At 45.1% G+C, this 24,400-nt stretch overlaps 1 protein-coding gene across 2 annotated transcripts in view; it reads right to left on the bottom strand.

Annotated features, from left to right (window-relative positions):
• Window positions 1-24,400, bottom strand: part of FRMD4B (FERM domain containing 4B) — a 211,638-nt gene that overhangs the window by 138,311 nt on the left and 48,927 nt on the right. Inside the window, exon 1 of one of the 2 annotated variants that reach the window (XM_044301975.1) lies at window positions 13,235-13,398. The exons of the other annotated variant lie outside the window; for it this stretch is intronic. Coding sequence (XP_044157910.1) covers window positions 13,235-13,396 — 162 coding nt within the window. The 5' untranslated portion in view covers window positions 13,397-13,398. Of the gene's footprint in view, window positions 1-13,234; window positions 13,399-24,400 lie in introns of those variants that run through there. 2 annotated transcript variants of the gene reach the window in all.

Here is a 24,400-nt window from a genome sequence, read left to right as displayed (position 1 = left end):
CTGCCAAGCGCACATGTAACAAGTCAGCCAGTGTCATAGGTACAAAACTGCTGACAGATGCCCTTTAGGATTGATTCTTAAAGGCAATGTGTCATCAGAAAATGTCCTATTGTTTAAAAAATGTTTTTATGTTAGATATGTTTTTAAAGAAATTTTGGTGACGTTATTTTTAAATTTTCCATGTGAATATCTATTTTAAAAAGATCCTAAAATCCTGCAGTTTCACACTGTCCACTAAGCCTAATAATAAATAGGCGCTGTCACGTACCAGCGGGTGTGAACCCACTGTGCCACGTGTCCTACCTCCTCTAAGGGCATTGTCTAAGTGAACCCCCGGATCTTCACAGTACCCCTGATGGTGGGGATAGACTTTCCCGAGGGGAACAGCAGGTCGCTACCTCTTGAGGAGGATAGGCACACAAGGCAGCTGGTCCAGGCGGACCAGGAGGTACCTGAGAAAGGTACTAGAGGTGCAGGCCCGAAGGATGAGGCAGAGGCTTAATCAGACAGGCAAAAGGTCAGGACAGACGGCACAGGTACAGGGACCATTTCCGTTTGAGATCCGTTTTTTTAGACGGAAACAAAAGTACTGCATGCAGGACTTTCCCCCCCCCCCCCCCTCTAAAAAACGGATCTCAGAAATCGGCAAGATGGCCGACCCCCATAATCAAGTTCAGGAAATAGAATTTCAAAAAAATCTGCAATCAGAAAATAAAAACAGATTAGAAAAAAATGATATGTGTCACTATCTGGTTTTAACTAGCAGAAAAAATGTGGTGACACATTCCCTTTAAAAGTAGAAAAGTATGACACCAAAACTGAAGCCTCATTTTTCAAAATTGGATCCGTAATATAGCGACAGATTTAGGACTGCTCTATGATCTATTTTAATGTAGATGGAAATTTTATAAGCCGGCTGTGATTAAAATAAAATGTTAATTGAGCGTAAATGATTTTGCTCTATAATTTCCATTTAAACAGCAGCGGAAGAATAACCCTGATAGAACTGCCGAAGATTTCCTGTCATAGAAAGTTATAAATGAAGCCTAATAACTGTATTGGCAGAGCCCGGCATAACTAATATGGCGGTAAAACAATGCGCTGCCATTACTGCCGTCTCTCGCACATCGTGATGGCTTCGGAGACGGGGACGAGGCTTAGTGTTGTTTGAATAGGATCTTCTGTTAACATTTGGCAAGGCGTCGAGCAGCGTGGGTTCAGATGGGCTCCTCCGTTGCTGCGACTATATTAAAAAATACACAAGTTAGACGGAGGGAATCTAAATGGAAGCGTCCTCAGGTCCTCCTCAAAGTACACGTGGCCTGCATAACGTCTGATGAAATTGTGCCGATTACACGTCTTGAGACTCATGAAGCAGTAAAGTGAGGTCTACGGAAATAGTGTCAGTCCGTGTTTAACAAGATTGTACTGGTTAAAGGTTTTGTAACAGAATATTTTCATTGCTTTATTATATAAAAAATAAATAAAAATGAAGCAAATTTGCAAAGAGGTATGATGAAAAGTGTACCAACCGTATTGGGCATGCAGCTCCTATGAAGCGCTCTGTGTCACTATGGTAACAGACTACAAACAAAATTTGTGTAGTCTGATCCTACAGTTAGACCGCCTCCCATCTGTCTTCTGCTAGCAGGAGGGCCAGCTTTAGGGGGCAAACTGGGCAATTGCCCAGGGCCCCCGATGTCTAAGGGGCCCCCTGTATCAGTGCTACTGTTCAGCTGGACGTCCGAGGAAGCAAACGGGCGGACAGATGAACAGCTGCTCTTTACAATGCAGTGTATGGTCTCCTCCCTCACATATAAGATAAATCATTACCCTAGAGCTGACAGGACCTGCCATAATGTCATATGCAGAAGGCAGAGCTCAGCAGAGAAGAGGGGATGAAGGACCTGCGATGACCTCACCATCATGTGACCAGAACAGGAGGCGGAGCTCAGCAGAGAAGAGGGGGATGAAGGACCTGTGATGACCTCACCATCATGTGACCAGAACAGGAGGCGGAGCTCAGCAGTGCAGTAAAGTAATGAAGAAAAAGAAGACCAGCTGAGCATGTGAAGAAGTATGGATTCAATGTAAGTGCCAGGGAAATGCTGGGAGTTGTAGTCCTCTCCTCTAATACCTGTTATGTAATATCAGAGTACATTACAAGAGGGGGTATGAGGAGAGGACTACAACTCCCAGCATGTCCAGCTTGTTATGTAATATCAGAGTACATTACAAGAGGAGGTATAAGAGGGGAGGACTACAACTCTCAGCATGTCCAGGCCATTATTATATAATATCAGGATACATTACAACACCCTGGATATGCTGGGAGTTGTATACCTCATCTTATAATGTACTCTGATATTACATAATAACTGCTTGGACATGCTGGGAGTTGTAGTCTTCTCTTATACCTCCCCCTGTAATGTGCTCTGATATTAAATAATAATGGCTTAGACATGCTGGGAGTTATAGTCCTCTCCTGTTATACCTCCTGCAGTAATGTGCTCTGAATTAGGGCCGAGATGATGGATAGGGGAGGCTAGTCATCCGCCTTGGGGCGCACTCATGGCCGTCCAACTTCACAAGCCTCAGGCCACTAGGCCTCAATCCTTTGAGGCATTAGAACAGAGCAAGAAGCCACAATGACATCACTGCAAACTCCTGCTCTCGGTCTCGCAGGATGACGTCATCACGTGATACCCAGCGCAGGAGTGGTGATGTCATTGGGACCGCATGCATCAGGACGCAGCAACACAAGCCACTGATAAAACTGTGGTCTGCATCACTGACAGCGGCGGGGGGACGGGAGGGAGGCGCTTTTTTATACTAAATGTCCACACTGCTGGGGGCACCAGGGATTGGGGGAAGGAGATCATTATATATACTTGGCACTACTGGGGGAAATGGAGGAGCATTATATACATACTGGCACTACGGGGTACATTATATATATACTGTCACTATGGGGGAAGCATTATATATTGGAACTAGTGGGGGAGACTACAGGGGGACATTAGAGCCACTGGGAGCATTATGGTTATATTATTACTACTAGAGTACTGTAGGGGCGTTATTATTATTTGATGCAATATGGAGGGCATTGCTACTAATGGGGGCTATCTTGGGGAGTATTATCACTATTGGGGGCACCATTACTAATGAGGGCAGTCTGGGTGTATAGTATAGTGTTTGTGGACATGGGGGGAGCAGAACAGGCACAGTATTGGGGGTAGCTTCAACAGGTTCTCCGGGTTTTTTCATATTGATGACATATCAATATTAGATTGGCGGTGGTCTGACACCCGGCACCCCTGACGATCAGCTGTGCGCACGCGCCGTCTCCCTTCTTTCTTCCTGCTCTGCTGCTGTATGTCTATGGGACAGCAGCAGTGAACAGCACGCGCCGTCTCCTCAAACAGCTGATCGGCGGGGGTGTCGGACGTCGGACTGTGTTTTTAGCACATTACTACAAGATGTGGGCCCCCTCTTTTGATTTTGCCCAGGGCCACATTTTGTCTAAAACCGGCCCTGGCTAGCAGGCAACTATTCAAAGAGCAAAACGTAAAGAACAGATAGAAGGGTGTAAGGGTTTGGATTACACAAAGTTTATTGTAGTCATTAAAGGGGTTTTCCAATATTTCTTAATTGATGAGGATAGGCATGGTTGTTCAGTCTGGTTAGAGGAGCGCTCTGGACTATAACTTAGATTGTGAGCCCCATTGGGGACAGCTTGAAGCTAAAGACTGTAAATCGCTGCAGAATATAGTAGCGCTATATAAGTGCGTAAAATAAATAAAAATAAATAATACTTCTTCAGTATCTGATTGGTGGTCTTACGACACATGGGACCACTGCCAATCCGCTGTTTGAGAAGACACCATTGCAAAAGCTCCGTGGACTTCTCCCTGCTCACCAAGCACAGCGCCGTACATTGTACAGTGGCTGTACTCGGTATTGCAGCTCAGCTCCATTCACTTCTCAGACAGCTGTTCGGCGGGACCCTCAGCGATCAGATACCGATGACTTCATAGGTCATCAGTTAAAAAACTCTTTTAGGCTACATGCACATGACCATATGTGTTTTGCAGTCTGCAAACTGCGGATCCGCAAAAAAAACGGACGACGTTCCGTATGGCATCCGTTTTTTTTGCGGATCCATTGTAATAACGCCTATCCTTGTCCGCAAACTAGAAAAAAATAGGACATGTTCTATTTTTTTTGCGGAGCTACGGAACGGACATACTGATGCAGGCAGCACACGATGTGCTGTCCGCATTTTTTGCGGACCCATTGAAATGAATGGGTCCGCATACTATCCGCAAAAAAAACTGAACGGACACAGAAACAAACAACGTTCGTGTGCATGTAGCCTTAACCATGGATACACATAGACCTGCTTAGGGGCTGCATACACAAAATCTATTTCAAAATTGAAAATAGACCATGGTTTATATTGAAATATTTGTTGTAATTTTTCTTATCTCTGATGGTTTCTGTGAATGCAAAATTTTTTCTCTCTATGCTCGCTGGGTGGGTAGACGCCTATCAGTATTAGGCCTCATGCACACGACCGTTTGCATCCGTGCATCCGTGGCCGTTGTGCCGTTTTCTGTTTTTTTTCGCGGACCCATTGACTTTCAATGGGTCCGTGGAAAAATGCACCGTTTTGCAGCCGAGACCGTGATCCGTGTATCCTGTCCGTCAAAAAAATATGACCTGTCCTATTTTTTTGACGGACAACGGTTCATGGACCCATTTAAGTCAATGGGTCCGTGAAAGAACACGGATGCACACAAGATTGGCATCCGTGTCCGTGATCCGTGGCCGTAGGTTACTTTCAAACAGACGGATCCGAAGATCCGTCTGCATAAAAGCTTTTTCTTCGTGAAAACTCAGATCCGACAGTATATTCTAACACAGAGGCGTTCCCATGGTGATGGGGACACTTCTAGTTAGAATATACAACGAACTGTGTACATGACTGCCCTCTGCTGCCTGGCAGCACCCGATCTCTTACAGGGGGCCGTGATCCGTACAATTAACCCCTCAGGTGCTGCACCGGAAGGGGTTAATTGTGCGTATCATAGCCCTCTGTAAGAGATCCGGGGCTGCCAGGCAGCAGGGGGAAGACCCCCCTCCCTCCCCAGTTTAAATTTCATTGGTGGCCCAGTGCGGCCCCCCCCGGCCCCCCCTCCCTCCCTCTATTGTAATAATAGCATTGGTGGCACAGTGTGCGGCCCCCCCTCCCTCCCTCTATTGCATTAATATTGGTGGCAGTGTGCGCCCCCTCCCCCCGCCCCCCCTTCCTCCCACTATTGTTTTAATACATTGGTGGCAGTGTGCGCCCCCACGCCCCCCCCCTTCCTCCCTTTATTGTTTTAATACATTGGTGGCAGTGTGCGCCCCCCCTTCCTCCCTCTATTCTTTAAATACATCGGTGGCAGTGTGCGGTCTCCCCTCTCCCCCCCCCCCCCTGATCATTGGTGGCAGCGGAGTTCCGATCAGAGTCCCAGTTTAATCGCTGGGGCTCCGATCGGTAACCATGGCAACGAGGACGCTACTGCAGTCCTGGTTGCCATGGTTACTTAGCAATAGTAGAAGCATCATACTTACCTGCTGGCTGCTGCAGTGTCTGTGTCTGGCCGGGAGCTCCTCCTACTGGTAAGTGACAGCAATGCGCCGCACAGACCTGTCACTTACCAGTAGGAGGATCTCCCGGGGGGGGGGGGGGGGGGAGAGGGGAGGCCGAACACTGCCACCAATGTATTAAAACAATAGAGGGAGGAAGGGGGGGGCGGGGGGGGCACACTGCCACCAATGTTAATGCAATAGAGGGAGGAAGGGGGGGCGCACACTGCCACCAATGTTAATGCTATGATACGCACAATTAACCCCTTCAGGAGCGGCACCTGAAGGGTTAATTGTGCTGATCACGGCCCCCTGTAAGAGATCGGGTGCTGCCAGGCAGAAGGGGGCAGTCATGTACACAGTTTGTAGTATATTCTAACTAGAAGCGTCCCCATCACCATGGGAACGCCTCTGTGTTAGAATATACTGTCGGATATGAGTTTTCACGATGTAACTCATATCCGACAGTATATTCTAACATAGAGGCGTTCCCATGGTGACGGGGACGCTTCAAGTTAAAATATACCATCGGATTGGAGAAAACTCTGATCAGATGGTATAAAGGGACTCCAGACTTTACATTGAAAGTCAATGGGGAATGGATCCGTTTGCAATTGCACCATATTGTGTCAACCTCAAACGGATCCGTCCCCATTGACTTGCATTGTAATTCAGGATGGATCCGTTTGGCTCCGCACGGCCAGGCGGACACCAAAACAACTTTTTTTTCATGTCCGTGGATCCTCCAAAAATCAAGGAAGACCCATCGTCCATCTACCTATTATGTTGTCTCACTGAAGAGTGATTACAGAACTGCAGCTGCATCCCCCTCCTCTCCCTCTAATTTGTCTTCAATTTACCATTTTACACTAGGTGAATTTGTTTGATGACTGAGTAAGTTTCTGAACAGAACTACAGACTGGCAGGATATTAGGAAAATGACGCTTTCCTCTAATAAGATACATTACAAAGTTTCTTACGTTCACATGTGCAAAAACAGCCGATACCCATTTGTTCGTTTTTTGGCAGGCATTCATTTTTCAACTTCCTCGCGCACAGGACCGAATTACGGGTCTGTGTACACTGCCAGTGATTTCAGTGTGCGCTATGTAATGCTTTGTTCGGCCTTTGGTGGTGCTGCAGGGCAACTAAACACTTGGTACAGCTGATTGTCTCCGATCCAAGCAGCGGGACCTCCTGATCAGCTTTTTTTCAGTAAGTTCTTCTTATTAGGGGTGCCACCCGTGCCATGCATTGGGGACTGTAACGGGCACCATCCGTGTGGCCTGGGCTGACGGATTCAGGCCCATACAACTTGAATGGGTCCGCGACCTGTCCGCACCGCAAAAAAAATAGAGCATGTTCTATTATTTTGCAGTGCGGAGGCACAGACTGAAATGCCACGGAGGTGCTCCGTAGTGCTTCCGTGGCCTTCTGCTCTGTATCTTCCAGATTGCGGACCTATTCAAGTGAATCCGTGATACGGTGTGCACACAGTCAGTGCCTGTATATTACGGACTCCTTGTTTGTGGGCCGCAATCTGAGCACGGCCAGAACACGTTTGTGCTTCCGAGATTTTTTTTCTGTGGTTCAGTGAACATAAGACGAATAAGAAGAAACGCTGCTAATCTCTATGACTGAGCGTACATTCCATTCCATCCGAATAAGCAGGTTGAAAATGATCTATTAGGCACACTGCAGGACTGGAAATGCACGGACGGCCGCTTGATAAATTGTCTCATGTGATTTGCTGGAATGAGGGTTAAAGGGATCTCTGTAATAAGAGTCATTTATATTAATTACAGCCATGACTATGGCGCTCCACCACTTAACCCCCTAGACATTAAAGGTACAGTCTTATGTAAAGGAAGCTTAATCATTGAGTAATAACACAGTCTGCAAAATACACATATATTGGGGGTCATTTATCAAACACCTCATTATAAATTAGGTGCATAGCCCGACAGTCCTTGTGCCTAGACTGAAATCTACTCCAGATCCTAGGGGGAGTAGATTTCAATCCTCATTTACGCCAGTGAACTAATAGCAAATGTGCGGGTGCCAATGGCCCTATCCACATGTGGCCCCTTGTACACCACCACTCGCCCTTTTTTGAAAGTTGCTGCAGTGGCATTCAAAAAGTCACAAACCATGGGCTTACGACTTTTTTAAGCCAGTTTCTGGCATAGGGAGGTAATAATAGATGACCAACACTGTGTGTATTAAAGGGCTGTCTCTTCTGAGACCCTTGGTGGTATATCAAACAGGCTCCATCCCACCTCTGGGACCTGCACCTATCTCCACAAAGGGCCTCCAAAAGAAAAGGAGAATGCACATGGGCGGCCACCGCTCCATTCACTTCTATGGGACTGCCAGAGATATCCAGGCCAGCGCTCGGATATTTGCAGCAGTCCCACAGAGACTGAGGGCGGCTACGCATGCCTCACTTCAGGGGTCCCAGAGGTCTCAGGTGAGACAACCCCTTTAATTCAGTAGCAGGAATGGTTTACATCTAGAGGCTAATCCAGTGTGCCTAAGTCCAGCTCATGTAGCTAACAGGTTTCAGTGTATTAATGCTACCAGCCTATAGTCAGGGTAGGTGACAGGCGCTGCTGCTCAGAAAGGAGTGCCTATGTATCACCCCAGAGTGGTGTTACCACTCCTGCACCCTGCTACTTTCTTTTTCGGCTAACACCAACATCATCTTATGTATATCTGTCCAGGTCCTCCACAATGTGTATCTATAATATTGTTTGCAACTGTTATGTTCATGCAATGTGCCTGGTTCACCAGCAGGTGGCAGCAAATATGGCAGAGCTGTATGTAGGTAGAATGGAGCGTTCCATTCCATTCTAACCCCCTCTCTATAGGGGAGTGGGCTAGTCCCACTTTCTGCAGGAAGGGTGGGGACCAGTTCTAGTTGGTTGCAGTTTACCCCCAGCTAGGGGACAGGTGTGCAGGGGCACGTCTCTGCTGGACATGCCCACGCCAGCCAGAGCACCCTAAGCTCTGCTGGCCAGGGTGGGCAAAGCTTAAAGCCTCGAGAGCCAGGAGGAAAGTTCCCTGGCATAACCTAGAGTCAGACTACAGAGAGAAAGTGCAGCATACAGAAGTTATACAGCCAGCCTGTCAATGCAGCAGAGTGAGAGAGAAAGATATTGCAGAGTTAAGTTTGCCTGCCAGCCTGTAACTGTTGGAAGAAACGTTTATTCAAGAAAAGCTGCTGTTGAACTTCATCTTAAGGTCTCGACTCAAGTTCTTTCCAATCCCTCAATTATTCCCCCTTTTCATTGCTTCGGAGCCAAAGCCTAGAGTCCGGCCGTATCCAGGTAGGAGCACCGTGACACATAAAGAGACATTTAGGCCACAACATACCACTCGGCATTTCCTACTAAACCTGGGTCACGATACATAGAGGGCCTTGGGGCGAGGCCGCCCGTTGCACCTGCATTGGTACATTGTAGCAAATCCACTGTGAATGCTGTTAGTGCTGTTCACTGTTAAAATAACTTTCAGTGTTTCTAGCATAAAAAATACCTGTTTCATTTTGTTGTGTTTATGTGCTCAACTTGGTGCTGCTGAGGGTAGGCTCTGGACAGAATCTGTTTCCTTCCCCCTCTGGGAGCTGACAATGTATCCTCTTCTTACCTCTCCTGCAGAGGTCAGCTATACTGCAGAAGAGGTAAGAAGGGACTGTACAGCTATACATCAGCTATTCCCATTGGCTGCCCTGCAGTGACCAGAGGATCACAATGAAAAGACCTGGCTGTGAGGAGAGTAACTGAGGAGGCATGTCCACCAGAACTCAGCTCAGTAAATTGACATGCACATTGGTATACACTTTGAACACCAGGTGGTGCCATACTATGCAAGTAAATATACATCTTTACTGGATAGTTTTGGTACCAGCATGTAAAACACAAATATTGTTCACTTTTATAATTTATGCAATTAATATGCTATTTAATAGTGTCTGTCAGCAGTTTTGACCATTCAAAACTTGTGGCAGAACTGGGGGGAGATTTTTTGTTAAGCTTATATTAGCAAGAGCAGTGTAAATAGGAACTTCTTTTCTGCCAGATTCTGCTCTGCAAGTGCACTGGAGGAGGAGCTTCACTGTGGTGTGCACTCTGCCTTGCACTGCTTCATAGCTCCTCCCCTCTGATAGCTGTAGTATCCAATCAGGAGACTACTACAGCAGTTACTCAGAGCAGAGGGGAGGGACTGTGGAGAGGTTCAATACAGAGAGCACTGTGCAGTGAAGCCCCGCCCTGGGCACTTGCAGGAGCAGAACCTGGCAGAATAAAACTTCATATTCACACTACTCCTGATAATATAAGCTCCACAAAAGCTATGTTTCTACTGTTCTTCAAGCCCCTACCTAGTGCTGTAAGCAGTTTTGTATGGTCAAAACTTCTGACATAGTCCCTTAAAGCTTTGTTTGAATAAGACTACTGTATAGTATATAATATACTGAGTATAGGTCATTAATATCAGATATGTGGGGGGCCGAGTCCGGGCACTTTCGCCAATCGGCTATTTGAGGAAGCTGCAGACCTCTAGTGAGTGCTGTGGCCTGCTCACAGATCACCAAGCACAGCGCCGTCCATTGCATAGTGGCTGTTCTTGGTATTGCAGCTCAGACCCATTCACCTGAATAGGAATAAGCTGAACCTAGGCCATATGACCGTTGTATGGTGACATCACTAGGCCGCAGCACTCACCGGAGCACCGTGACCTCTTTAAACAGCTGATTTTGGGGTGTGCCAGGAGTAGTCGGACCTCCACCCGTCAGATACTGATGACCTGTCCCGATAATAGGTCATCAATATCAAAATCCTGGAAAACCCTCAGAAAAATCATAAAGTTCCCACATAAAGACGACAATTGGCTGACTGGTTCCTAACTAATTTTCTAAACTAACCTAAAATACTGTCATGTTACATAGATGCAATATAATATCCATACATTAGCTGAATCTACCTACAGAATATATAATAAGCCATAAAACAGGACCTCACAGCGGAGCCTTTCCTGGAAAATAGAGACCAGAACACTAGGGGAGATTTATAAAAACCGGTGTTTAAAAGGGAAACTTTTAGTTGCCAACAGCAGCCAATCAGATTCCACCTTTCATTTTTCAGAGCGCCTTTGGAACATGAAAGGTGGAATCTGATTGGTTGCTTTGGGCAAATAAAAAAGTTTTCCTTTGCACCAGTTTGGATAAATCTCCCTCTTTGTGTCTATGACTCACATAGAAATCTTTCCGTAATGTTGGTCATTTCTCCGAAGTATGAAATCATCAGGTCTAAAAGAGACTTTACACGTGTACCAACCGTTACCGCTACCGCAAGGGTTGTCACCCGGCTTTCTCAGGATCCTGACATACACATCCGCTAGGAATGCATCAGTACAGGACTGGGGGCTGTAGTATTACATAACTAGGCAGATTTGCCATTCAGATGGAAGACAACCTATTCTTATCTTCTATTTCAATTAAAGGGCGTAGTCTCCTGATAAAAATAAATAAAAATCACCATCGTTGTGGGAAAGCTGGGTTACAACCAACACAGCCACCATTAACTACAACTACCCCATGTAATGTTATCCAGCTTTCCCAGAATTCAGAAAGTCCAATCTCCATAATAACCCAATAAAATGACCCCCTGAAAGCTGAGTGACAGTCACACTGAGAACTGTAATATTGATATTGGTTGTTACCCAGCTTTTCTAGGTACAGACACAGGCAAACCATGTTTATATATAATTATAAAGAATTCTTAAAATATAATATAACACCAGTAAATAGAAGCAGAGGCAAAGGGTCTTATTTAGGTGTTAACCGTTATTTATTTTTATTTATTTATTTTTTATTTATTAAATTCTATTCACCCATTTTATAGTTATTTCTGCTTTCTGGGAAAGCTGGGTGACAGCCATCATTATAGCTCTTATAGGTGGTATTTTCCATCAATATCAATCAATACAGGCACTTTTCCCATAATTAAGAATCATTAAGAAGATTCGCTTTTCAGAACTCTAGTAAAGCTGGGTGACAACCCTTCTCAGAGCTTTACTATTCGACGTACTGGTTTGTCATCCAGCTTTCCTAGCAACAGACATTCGCCAATGGTGTAAACATATTATTATAAAGCTGGGTTACAACCAACAGGACTACCCCCCCCCCCCCCCCCACACAGTCCCCAGCTTTCCCTTGCTCCAGAATGACGCTAGGCTACGCCACCAATACAGCCCATTCTTCCATAATGAAGCATTACTAGGCAGTTTAGCTTTTCAGGACTCTTGGAAAGCTGGGTGACAACTCATCTGAGAGCTGCGATATAAAATACATTGGTTGTCACCCAAGTTTCCTAGCAAAATAGGAATTATTAATTAATCAAAAAGGGGACAACTGAAATATTTATGAACTATACCTTAAAGTAACAGTAAAATACTAACTAAGGATATGCATATGAATCAATAAAGCATTTTTTTTTTTGTATAATTTTAAGATTTGCTTTTCAGGACTCTAGGAAAGCTAGGTGACAACCCTTCTGAAAGCTGTACTATTCGATATATTGATTATAATCCACCTTCCTCGCAACAGACATACACAAATCATGATAAGATATACCGTAATTATAAAGCTGGGTTACAACCAATATGGCCACCCTTATAGCTCCTATAGGGGTGTTATCTGGCCTTCCCAGATTCCAGAATAATGCATTTGCACAGCTACGAATCAATGCAACCCATTCTCCCATAGTCAGGCTTAACCAAGCTTTGCTTTTCAGGATTCTTGAAGAGCTGCATGAACACCCATACTGTTTATCACCCAGCTTTCCTAGGAACAGATACAAAATCTGGTTACACAGAATTCTAAAACAAAGATGTTTCCTAAGATGTCAATGTCATCAGTAAATACAAATCCTGAAATCATCCTGTTTCTGGGAAAGCTGGGTTACAACCAATGTGGACGCCAATACAGCTCGGGACATGGAGGTATCCTTCTTTTCTCCACAATGGCAGATTCTCCCAGCACAGCCCCTCCTCCGCTCTTCAGGCATAACAAAGCAGATTTCCTAATTAAACCTGTTTTTTGGGAAAGTTGGGTTGGGACCAACCTCTACATCTCTACGGCTCCCACACCGGTTGTTACCCAGCTTTCCCAGACACCAGATGACAAATTCCTCTAGTGATAAATCAATACAGGCCCCTTCTTCCAAATTCAAGCACAAGTAGGCAATTTTTCTTTTTAGGACTCTTGATAAGCTGGGTGACAACCCATCTAAGAGCTGCAATATGGAATACATTGGTTGTCGCCCAAGTTTCCTAGCAAAATGGAATTATTATTAATCAAAAAGGGGATGACTCAAGCAGTTATGTTTTTATGGACAATCCCTTTAAGTAACAGTAACATATCACTCCTCCCAACTATCAGCATCTTATTCTCTGGACCTCAACTACTCAGGAATGATGACTTCTAAGTCATCTTCTAAGCTGCTAAGCAATCAACCGGCAAAAAAAACGACTCTCCAAATTACAAATACCCCAAAGTAATTTCCAGCCGTATAAAACTTTTTGAAAATTTTTCTTTTACCTGATACACCTCCCTTAGCCCGCACCACGTCCTCAGCATCACCTGGCATGTCCGTGCCCTGTGCGTGTACCACCTCCTCAACGTCGACACGGTCAGATTCCACACAAAGCGACTCCCGTTGCACAGCATGTCCTCAACCCCACACATAAACACAGAGGCCATGGCTGCAGCGCTCTCACTCAGCAGAATGATCTCCGTCTAGTGCACGGCTTGTTTTTGGCAGGGGACGAGAAAGCTAGCTTTATTCTGTGCACAGTGACAAAAAAAATGAGGGAAGAACGGAGTGAAAAGAAGCCAGGGTCAATTAAACAAACTCGTCTTTCACTCAGTTTCCTGGGCAGGATCCAACTTCTGCTTGAAGCCCAGCCAACGACTGCAACGGCTCGAGCCTTACTCAGAGCATCCAGGTTTATCCCTCAGCACTTAGAGCTGATCTTCAACGGAACCTCGGATCATTAAATAGAAGATGCTAAAAAAAAGATTAAAGTTCTTGAAGCGTAAAATTTTACCAAAATTTTTCCACGTTCTTCTGCTGTATCAACGGCACCATGATGAGCACCAGCTTTGAGGCTTCATGTCTGGTGGTGTAGACTGAGACGGTCCACCGGTGGTGGTAGACTCAACCTCGAAAAGCAACCAAGCAGGGTATTATCTGGGTTAGAGACTTGACGGCAAAGATTAGAGCTTGATCAAGGAAAAGCAATCTGTTCCGAGGATAAAAGTCACGTAATGGTATTATTGAAGAGATCCCTAGCTGAGACAGAGTAGAAGCACACTGGCTGTAAACACCGGCATAATAACCCCCAGGAGGATACATGAAAAGAAGACTCTGTAGTTATGGTGAGCGGTAGGCTACGTGCGGGCCCCTGAGGACCACGAGAGTTCATGGAACTACTTACTGCGTTTGCATCTTTGCTGAAGGCTGGAAAGAAAGCGCGGGGAACAGTAGAAAAAAAAAAAAAGATATTTAGAGGTGTCTCCTGAGATGGTCGTTTCCTAAATCTCTTGAAAGAAGTAGATGTTATCTGTGCCCGCCGAAGGGGGTGATGCTAGAATAGAGGCAGCTTCATGAATATGCATTAGGTCAAACAGGGGCTAAAGGGGGAGGCGTACGTAGTTTTCACCCAATTCGTAAGTTCATATTGTGGTGCGATGGTTGAGAAGATCTGCCGCCAACTTCTGCAATTCTTAAAGGAATTGTCTGGGATTTTTAATGCCTTCAGGACCTTGTGATTTTCTGTTTTTCCAGAAGCCATAACTTTTTTATTTTTCCGCTCACAAAGCCGTATGAGGGCTTGTTTTTTTGTTTTTTTTTTCCCCAAAGGACCAGTTGTACTTTCTAATGGCCCCTTTTAATATTGCATACAATGTAGTGGGAAACTGGAATCGAATTCCAAATGGGGTGGAAAAACCACCCACAATTCTGCCATAGTTTTATGGATTCCGGTTTTACGGTGTTCCCTGAGTGGTAAAAATTTATCTGTAGCCTTCATGATCCAGGTCAGAATGATTACAGCGATACCACTGCTCATATACCCTATAGAAGGTGGTCTCCACCTTGCTGTCACTGAATGGAGACTTTGCATGATGATGACCACACATGTCAACGACTCTAATAGCTGTAACAAGACCTGCAACATTGTGATCACCAAAGAGAAATAAACAACAAAGGATTCAATTCAGGAACAGCAAGCAGAGATTTTGAAGATTGCAAGGAGCTGATATCAGAAGTATATGATATCATCAGGGCATGTCGATGCAGCGATTTTGGCTGCGACAGCTACCATGCGACCAAAGATCACAGTGTAGCAGAGCTGTCCTAGTAATGAATAGGGTCGTAAGTTTGCTGCGACTGCAACATGTGAATCGCAAAAATTCAACACTGATGGATTTTCTGCGATTCACATGTCGCCGTCGCAGCAAATGTGCGAGTCGTGCTGCGACCCCATGCTTTCCTATGGCAGTCCTGCTACACTGTGATACTTGGGGGCCACATGGATGCGCGACTCGTGTTACCATGAGGACATACCCTACATATATAACAATTGTGCCCCCTACTGTTGGTTCCCTAGCAGCACAGTCAGTCTCCAGGGCAGATATTTTTACCAATGTGACCCACAGTTCTGTTCCTCGTTTCATGCATTAGGCCTCATGCACACGACTGTTGTTGTGTTCCGTGTCCGTTGTTCTGTGATTTTCTGCGGACCCATTGACTTTCAATGGGTCTGTTGAAAAATCGGATAATGCACCGTTTGTCATCCGCGTCCGTGATCCGTGTTTCCAGTCCGTCAAAAAAATATGACCTGTCCTATTTTTTTCACGGACAACGGTTAGCGGACCCATTCAAGTCAATGGGTCCGTAAAAAAACACAGAGGCACACAAGATTGTCATCCGCGTCCGTTTTTTTCCTATCATTTGCATGGCAAACTTGACTTTTTTTTTCACTTTCCTTCATGTCTGGTGATCCTCCAAAAATCAAGGAAGACACACGGAAACAAAAAACGGAAATGGATCACGGAACAACGGAACCCCGTTTTGCGGACCGTGAAAAAATACTGTCGTGTGCATGAGGCCTTAGATGAGTCAATACTCGTCCTAAAAATCTGAATATCGTTCACTATACACCGACTTTCGTAGTGTGTAATAGTTACTAGCGATCGTGAAAACGTTTGATTTCTGTTCAACCACGTCTTATAAATGTAAAAAATGATCATCGGTCGACATGACATCTCAGCATGTAATAAGTCGTCACCTGATCGTCAGGACATCATAGTGGAGGAGTGGAATCGGAGTGGAGCCTCCGAGCCCTAAAACCTCTGTATGTAACAGATGCATTTACGCACGATTCTCAATCGCAATAACGATTACTTCTGTAATTGTCTGGTAATAATGAGCGGTTACGAATGATAACGACTCGTCAACTATTGGATCAACTGTCATCATTACCAAATCTACCTGTCTAATACGCCCTTTTATTATTATCACATGGACTCTGAGGGGACCCAGAGGTCCGGCCCTTCTGCTACATAAGACTCCAATATTATAAATGGCATTTTTCACACTGGAGCCCGGCAGGAGGAAACGCCTCATGGATGACGCCTAGAACTAATATATCTATCGCCTCGGATAAACGGCTCCTCCTTACACCTGCGCTGCTGATTTTACAGTTTTTGCTGAGACGGTCATTCCTATAAACGTGAAACATCTGTTTGCTGCCAAGTCACGCATCAGGCTGTCACAGCCCTATAACCACACAGCGCAATCATCAGCGTTAGTCCAGGGCTTCCTCATACTGGTCCGGTGGAGTGAAGACGGGTTAGGGAAATATTCCAGGAAAGACGTCTAATGTGTGATTTCAGGTCTAGAACCTTTATGAGTTGTGGTAATAAACATATGTGCCCCCCTTTTAAAACTGTGCTTTGGACAGGAACCTTACCCTCCTACCACCACCCCCCAGATCTTATAAGGACCCTACATAATAAAGAAATATCTGTCAATCTGGCAGAAAAGAGTAAAGAAAAAGCAACATAGGGGCTGCCCTGCAAGTCTGTTTATTGGCACATACAGTGCCTTGCAAAAGTATTCACCCCAATTTCAGTCAGTTTTGCGTTCCAAAAAAACTGAATCTGGTACCCAGACCCGAACTCGGACTTCTTCACTGAAGTTCGGGTTTGGGTTAGGTGCTCTGTTGATTTTATTATTTTCCATTATAACATGGTTAGAATGGAAAATAATAGCATTCTTTAATACAGAATACAAATTCCAATGTCAATTGAGGGTTTAAAAAAAAAATAAAAACATAACTCACCTCATCCACTTGATTGCGCAGCCGGGATCTTCTTCTTTGTTCTTCTTGAAGGACCTGCAAAAGGACCTTCGCTGACGTCATCGCGCTCACCACATGGTGAAGTCAGCGCACTTCCTGCTGAATGAAGATAGAAAGATCTTGTATCTTCATTCAGCAGGACCTGCGCTGACGTCACAGCGCTCACCACGTGGTGAGCTGGATGACGTCAGTGAAGGTCCTTTTGCAGGTCCTTCAAGAAGAACAAAGAAAAGGTTCCCGGCTGCGCGATCAAGTGGATGATGTGAGTTATGTTTTTATTTTTTTAACCCTCAATTGACATTGGACTTTGAATTCTGTATTAAAGAATGCTATTATTTTCCATTATAACCATGTTATAATGGAAAATAATCAAGTAAATGGGGTCCCGGGTCGCTCATCCCTCGTCTCCTTAGCAACCATGCGATTTTCACGCAGCCCCATTCATTTCTATGGGGCCTGCGTTGTGTGAAAAACGCAGAATAAAGAACATGCTGCGATTTTCACGCAACGCACAAGTGGTGCTTTAAAACCAACGCTCATGTACACAGCCCCATTGAAATGACTGGGTCAGGATTCAGTGCGGGTGCAATGTGTCCACCTCACGGATTGCGCTCGCGCGGATGCCACAGGCTTAACTGCTGTCAATAGAAGAAAACCTCAATAGTATTCTTCTCAAGCATAATGTACCGGTATCTACAAATACATTTCTAAATATATAGCACATTGTATGTTTTTTTTTCTTAAAGGATAACAGCAATAATATAATTTATGTATTATTTACAAAATATTTAATGGTGCAACATAAATTACAATAAACACATTTGTGGATAGATAGATAATCCAACAAACAAAGATAGCAGCAGCACAGTCAATAGTGATGTTGGGTGCAATCCCTCTGGGAGTTCAGGCAAAAATCCACAGATAAATCCAAAAAATAAATGATGAGGCAGTACTCCAATTCCAGTGAAAAGGTGTTTGAGCTGTTAGTTTCCCCATTTGCTACTTGGGAAATAAACAGGTCAAACACGTTTTCACTGGAATTGGAGTACTGCCTCATCATTTATTTTAGATAGATAAAATAGCAATAAGGCAGCACTCCAAAATCAATAAAAATGAAATATGTTTATTCACCCTTATGGGGTTGAGCCGAAACGTCGTGTATCCACATGGGTGAATAAACATTTTTAATTTTTACTGATTTTGGAGTGCTGCCTTATTGATATTTTGTATATTGGGCAATCGTCTAGTCCCCTCAGGCGTGCACCCATTGTGCTATATTTATTTTGTATTTAGTGGTGCCAGATTTTTGCTTTATATAGATAGATAGATTGGAAGGTTGGGGGGCAATTCTGACCATCATGATGGGGCCCTATGATGCATGCCCCTGGACAGGGGCGTTGCTAGGGTGTCAAAGGATCCGGGGCCCAAGCCCATGAATATGGCCCAGTTCTCTAAGGCTACTTTCACACTGTTCTGGTGGGGGAACAGCCTGCCGGATCCGTGCTACCGCTAGTGTCCGCTCCGGCCCCATTCACTATAATTGGGTAGGCTGGAGGTCCGGCCGCAGCATGGCCAACATGCCGAGAGGTGGCTGGAATAAAACTGCAGGATGCTGTAGTTTATTTCAGCCCACCTCTCGTTATGTTTGCCGTACTGCAGACGGACTTTCCAGCCTGCCCAATTATAGTGAATAGAGGCGGAGCGGACATCCGGAGGCACGGTGCACTAGCGGTAGCACGGATACGGCAGGCTGCTCACCCGCCAGAACAGCCTGCCGGAGGTTACCTCTAGTGTGAAAGTAGCCTAAGTCGACCCTCCCCGCGCATGCTGCATTTTGCTGTACTTGCTATACAGCAGCACATGCCTGTCACATCCAGTGCCTTCAGGTGATGTCTCCTCCGATGTAGATCTTCTCTGTCATCTTCTCCACTCGGTCCAGACAATTTCTTTCAGCTGCACCTCGTCTTTGCAGAGTGGGACACACAGACATCTTAGCTCCCTCACATTTCTATCATCATCCCCCAATCTGAAGTCCCCACAGTGTTCTCCTCCTGCTCGCTCTGCTCCCCAATACCCCCAGATACTATCCTGAAGAAAAATGCGTGCTATACAGATATCCGTGCCCCCCCCCCATAGTAATAGTGCTCCTCATAGACCCACCAATAGTAATTCCCTTCTAGAGTGTCCTCCTTAGTAATATTGCCCCCTACAGTGCCCCCAACAGTGATAATGCTCCCCAAGAGTGCCTCCATTAGTAGAAGAGCCCTGCAGTATTAATAATGTCCTCACAGACCCCTCAGTAGTAATAAGGCCCCCATAGTGCTCTTTGTAGAAATAAGTCAGATCTATAAGTCACTCCTACAGAACCCCCAGTAGTAATAAGAACACCTAATGTCCCCTGGATTTAAAATGCCCCCACAGTGCCCCCAATATTTATATTGCCCCCTCCTGTTATAATGCTCTCTCCTGCAGTGCCCCCTGTAGTTATATTTCTCCTCTTAATATCCTCACAAATTATAATTCCTCAGCCCCTCCACCATACAGTCCCATGTAAACAACACTATTTCCCTACCTCTGCCATAGAGTCTGATGTAAATAACACCACCCCCTCTCCAGCCACCATCAACATACAGTCCCATGTAAATAACATCACACCATCTCTCCAGCCCCTCCAATATACAGTCCCATGTAAATAACATCCCTCTCTGTCTACAGCCCCCTCCAATATACAGTCCCATGTAAATAACATCCCTCTCTGTCTACAGCCCCCTCCAATATACAGTCCCATGTAAATAACATCACCCCCTCCCCAGCCACCTTCAACATACAGCCTCATGTAAATAAAATCGCCCCCTCCCCAGCCTCCTCCAATATACAGTCCTATGTAAATAACAACACTCCCTCCCACAGCTGCCTACAACATACAGTCCCATGTAAATAACATCACTCCCTCCCACAACCACCAACATACAGTCCCATGTAGACATCACTCCCTCCCACAGCTGCCATCAACATACAGCCTCATGTAAATAACATCCCTCCCTCCCCCAGCCACCATCAATATACAGTCCCATGTAAATAACATCACCCCTCCCCAGCCTTATCCAACATACAGTCCCATGTAAATCACTCCCTCCCCCAGCCATCATCAATATACAGCCCCATGTAAATAACATCACTCCTGAACATTTAGTCCCATGTAAATAACATACCTCCCTTCAGCCCTAACATACAGTCCCAGTTAAATAACCACAACTCCCAGCATTGATCTGTCTCTCCCTTCACTTACCTCTCCTCATGTAGCAGACATCACCACAGCTTCTTCTCCAGGACTTCTCCTCTTTACTGCGGGCCTTTCCTGCACTGGTCACATGATAGTGACACCATCCCAGGTCCTTCTCAACCCCTGCTTTCTGCACTGATCACGTGACCTGTGATGTCATCACAGGTCCTTCAGATCTTGCAGTGCTTTTCTATTCAATTGTATTGCCGTCCTAAGGCCCAGGCCCCTAATGTTTTAGTCTAGCAACACCCCTGCCCCTGGATCAGTGTCGGACTAGATTGCCTAGGGCCCACCGGTAAAATTATGTTGGGGGCCCACTGTAAAACTACTTGCACACACTACCCAGTTTTTTATATGAATATCGGCCATGTACTGTTTTGCATCTCAGCCAGGCTATCTATATGTCAGTCTCCTGTGCTATGTGCCACTTGTGCAAAGGTGGGGGACTAGGGGCCCACCTTGCTCTAGGGCCCACCAGGGGATTCACCTGTTCCCCTGTGGGACAGTCCAAGCCTGCTCTGGAAAGACAGACAGATGAATATGAGTCAGACAGACAGAGAGACAGACAGATAGATATGAGATGGACTGATAGATATCCCAAAAAAACAAATGATGAGGCAGCACTCCAATTCAGTGAAGGGTGTTAGACCCGTTTATTTCCCCAGTCGCAACGTTTCAGCCCATATCAATGAGGCCTTTGTCAAGCAATGATAGAATGATGTCAAGTGCAAACTTAAATACCCACAAGTTTTCAGTATTTTATAAAATCGCCTTGAAATCCAACTAGATCAAGTGAAAAAAGGAGATAAATAAAGTGCCCAGTGCTAGATTACTTGTTGACGCTCCGGGATCACGTGGTGTACGCCCTGGCGGGCGCGGGCGGAAGCGGCAGGATCGCTCTGACATGCGCACTGCGCAGCTGAGGACGCCATTTCTTCCACTGAATCCACCAACGGTGTAGTAGGTGTATATGATTGACTGCCTTATAATACAGCTGTTGCTACTTGTGATTTTTAAATAATGACACTATGGACAGGGGAGTTTATTAACTAGTTATGCACTGGGCACTTTATTTATCTCCTTTTAGTTGGATTTCAAGGCGATTTATGAAATGCTGTATATGATACACTGGAATTATGTATGCTTAAAACTAGGGATCGACCGATATTGATTTTTTAGGGCCGATACCGATACCGATAATTTGTGAACTTTCAGGCCGATAGCCGATAATTTATACCGATATTCTGGGAATTTTCATTTTTGAAAAAAAAATTAAAATTCCCACAAATCTGCTGAAAATTAATGTTTATTGTTAATGTGTATTTTTATTTTTTTGTAAATCTTTCTTTTTCATTTATATTTAATATTTTGGTGTTTTTATTTTTATTACTTTTTTTTTTTTTTTTTAACTAACTTTTAGCCCCCTTAGGGACTAGAACCCTTGTCCTATTCACCCTGATAGAGATCTATCAGGGTGAATAGGAGCTCACACTGTCCCTGCTGCTCTGTGCTTTGTGCACACAGCAGCATGTAGCTTACCATGGCAGCCAGGGCTTCAATAGCGTCCTGGCTGCCATGGTAACCGATCGGAGCCCCAGCATTACACTGCTGGGGCTCCGATCGGAGGAGCAGGGGAGAGGGAATCCTGTGGGGGGCGCACTGCGACTGGGGGGAGGGGGGGGGCGCACCACTGCTTAATACTGGGGGGGAGGGGGGGCGCACTGCGCCACCAATGCCTAATATTGGGGGGGAGGGGGGGCGCACTGCGCCACCAATGTCTGATACTGGGGGGCTTGGGGGGGGCGCACTGCGCCACCAATGTCTGATACTGGGGGGCGCACTGCGCCACCAATGAAGCTTAATCTCTAATTTATTCATATACAGGAGGCGGGAGCTGCAGGATCACATAGCCGGCTCCCGACCTCTATGAGCTGTAGCTGCGATCCGCGGCACCTGAGGAGTTAACTACCGCAGATCGCAGCTACAGCTCATAGAGGTCGGGAGCCGGCTATGTGATCCTGCAGCTCCTCCCCTCCTGTATATGAATGAATGATAGATTAAGCTTCATTGGTGGCGCAGTGGCCATAGCTCCTCCCCTCCTCTTGTCCCCTGTCCTCCCATTGGCTGGAGCGGCAGCAGCAGCACAGGGGGAGGAGACACTGCTCCTTCTCCCCTGTGCTGCTGCTGAGGGAACACGGAGAGCGCTGTCAGCAGCGCGATCTGTGTTCCCAGGACGTTATCGGAATATCGGCAAAATAAATGCCGATACCGATAACGTTCAAAATCCTGAATATCGGCCGATAATATCGGTAAATCCGATAATCGGTCGATCCCTACTTAAAACTATGGAATTAAGTCTATGATTACACGTACACTTAGGCTACTTTCACACTAGCGTTCAGAGCGTATCCGTCTGCATTATATTGTCAAAAAATGTCTAAGTGTGAAATTAGCCTGAGCGGATCCGTCCAGACTTTTACATTGAAAGTCAATGGGGGACGAATCCTTTTGAAGATTGAGCCATAGTGTGTCATCTTCAAACGGATCCGTCCCCATTGACTTACATTGTAAGTCTGGACGGATCCGTTTGCCTCCGCACGGCCAGGCGGACACCCGAACGCTGCAAGCAGCGTTCAGGTGTCCGCCTGCTGAGCGGAGCGGAGGACAAACGCTGCCAGACTGATGCATTCTGAGCGGATCCGCGTCCACTCAGAATGCATTAGGGCTGTACGGATGCGTTCGGGTCCGCTTGTGAGCCCCTTCAAACGGAGCTCACAAGCGGACACCCGAACGCTAGTGTGAAAGGAGCCTTAATCATGTTTATTGATTGTTAATTATTTAATCATATATTACAATTAACTTGTGGGTATTTAAGTTTGCGCATGACATCATTCTATTGCCTGACAAAGGCCTCATTGGGCTGGGCTGAAACGTTGCGACTGGGGAACTAAACAGGTCTAACACCCTCCACTGAATTGGAGTGCTGCCTCATCATAATTTTTTTTTAATACTATTCACACATTTTTTGCCTGAAATCCAGGAGGATTTGCACCCATCTACACTGCTGCTGTGTTTCTTTGTTTGTTGTATCAGATAGATAGATAGATGCAGAGAGGCAGGTAGACGGACAGATATGTTCTAGATAGGTGGGTAGATACTGTAGATAGGTAGATAGACGGACAGGTGGGTAGAAAAATATGAGGAAAATGGACAATAGATTGATAGATAGATATGAGATAGATAGAAAACCACTGCTTGACAATAGTCCCACTGAGAGGACTGTAAATGTCGCATGATACCGGGTGAATAAACGCACATTCACGGAAGTGCCGCAGAGTTTCTTACGTTTTTGTATTTGTGGGCTTGATGGATCGCCCTTTAGCCGCTGGCACTCCTGCATTTGCTTCTTTTACAGCGGTGCTCCCTGATTTATTTATTTATAGATAGATGGATAGATAGATAGGAGATTGATAGATAGATAGATAATAGATAGATAGATGATAGATAATAGACAGATGATAGATAGATAGATAGATAGATAATAGACAGATAGATAGATAGATAAATAGATAGATAATAGATAATAGATAATAGACAGATGATAGATAATAGATAATAGACAGATGATAGATAATAGATAGATAGATAATAGATAGATAGATAATAGACAGATGATAGATAGATAGATAGATAGATAGATAGATAGATAGATAATAGATAATAGACAGATGATAGATAGATAATAGATATGAGATAGATAATAGATAGATAGATGGGACTGAACCGTTGCTGCTCATCGGGGGAATACGTCACTTTGTATGATGCAAGGTTCTGGTGCACATCTTTCTGACGCTTGCACCCAACCATAATATTGCTTTTTGCAAAGTGAATTGTGTTTTTATTTGCTGTTGGTTACATCTCTTATTTGTGCTGCTTGAATGAAGATGAAATATTGAATTGTCCACATGTAAATGAATAACATATACAATCTATATATAATTTCTTCTTTCAGTCCAGCTTCCATCACATGCTCCCTGTAAATACAGAAGCTGCGGT

This window comes from Bufo gargarizans, chromosome 7, assembly GCF_014858855.1.
Source record: "Bufo gargarizans isolate SCDJY-AF-19 chromosome 7, ASM1485885v1, whole genome shotgun sequence".
NCBI classification, from domain to species: Eukaryota; Metazoa; Chordata; class Amphibia; order Anura; family Bufonidae; genus Bufo; species Bufo gargarizans.
Note: the sequence above shows the minus strand (reverse complement) of the source record. Positions and strands in the feature narration are given on the sequence as shown.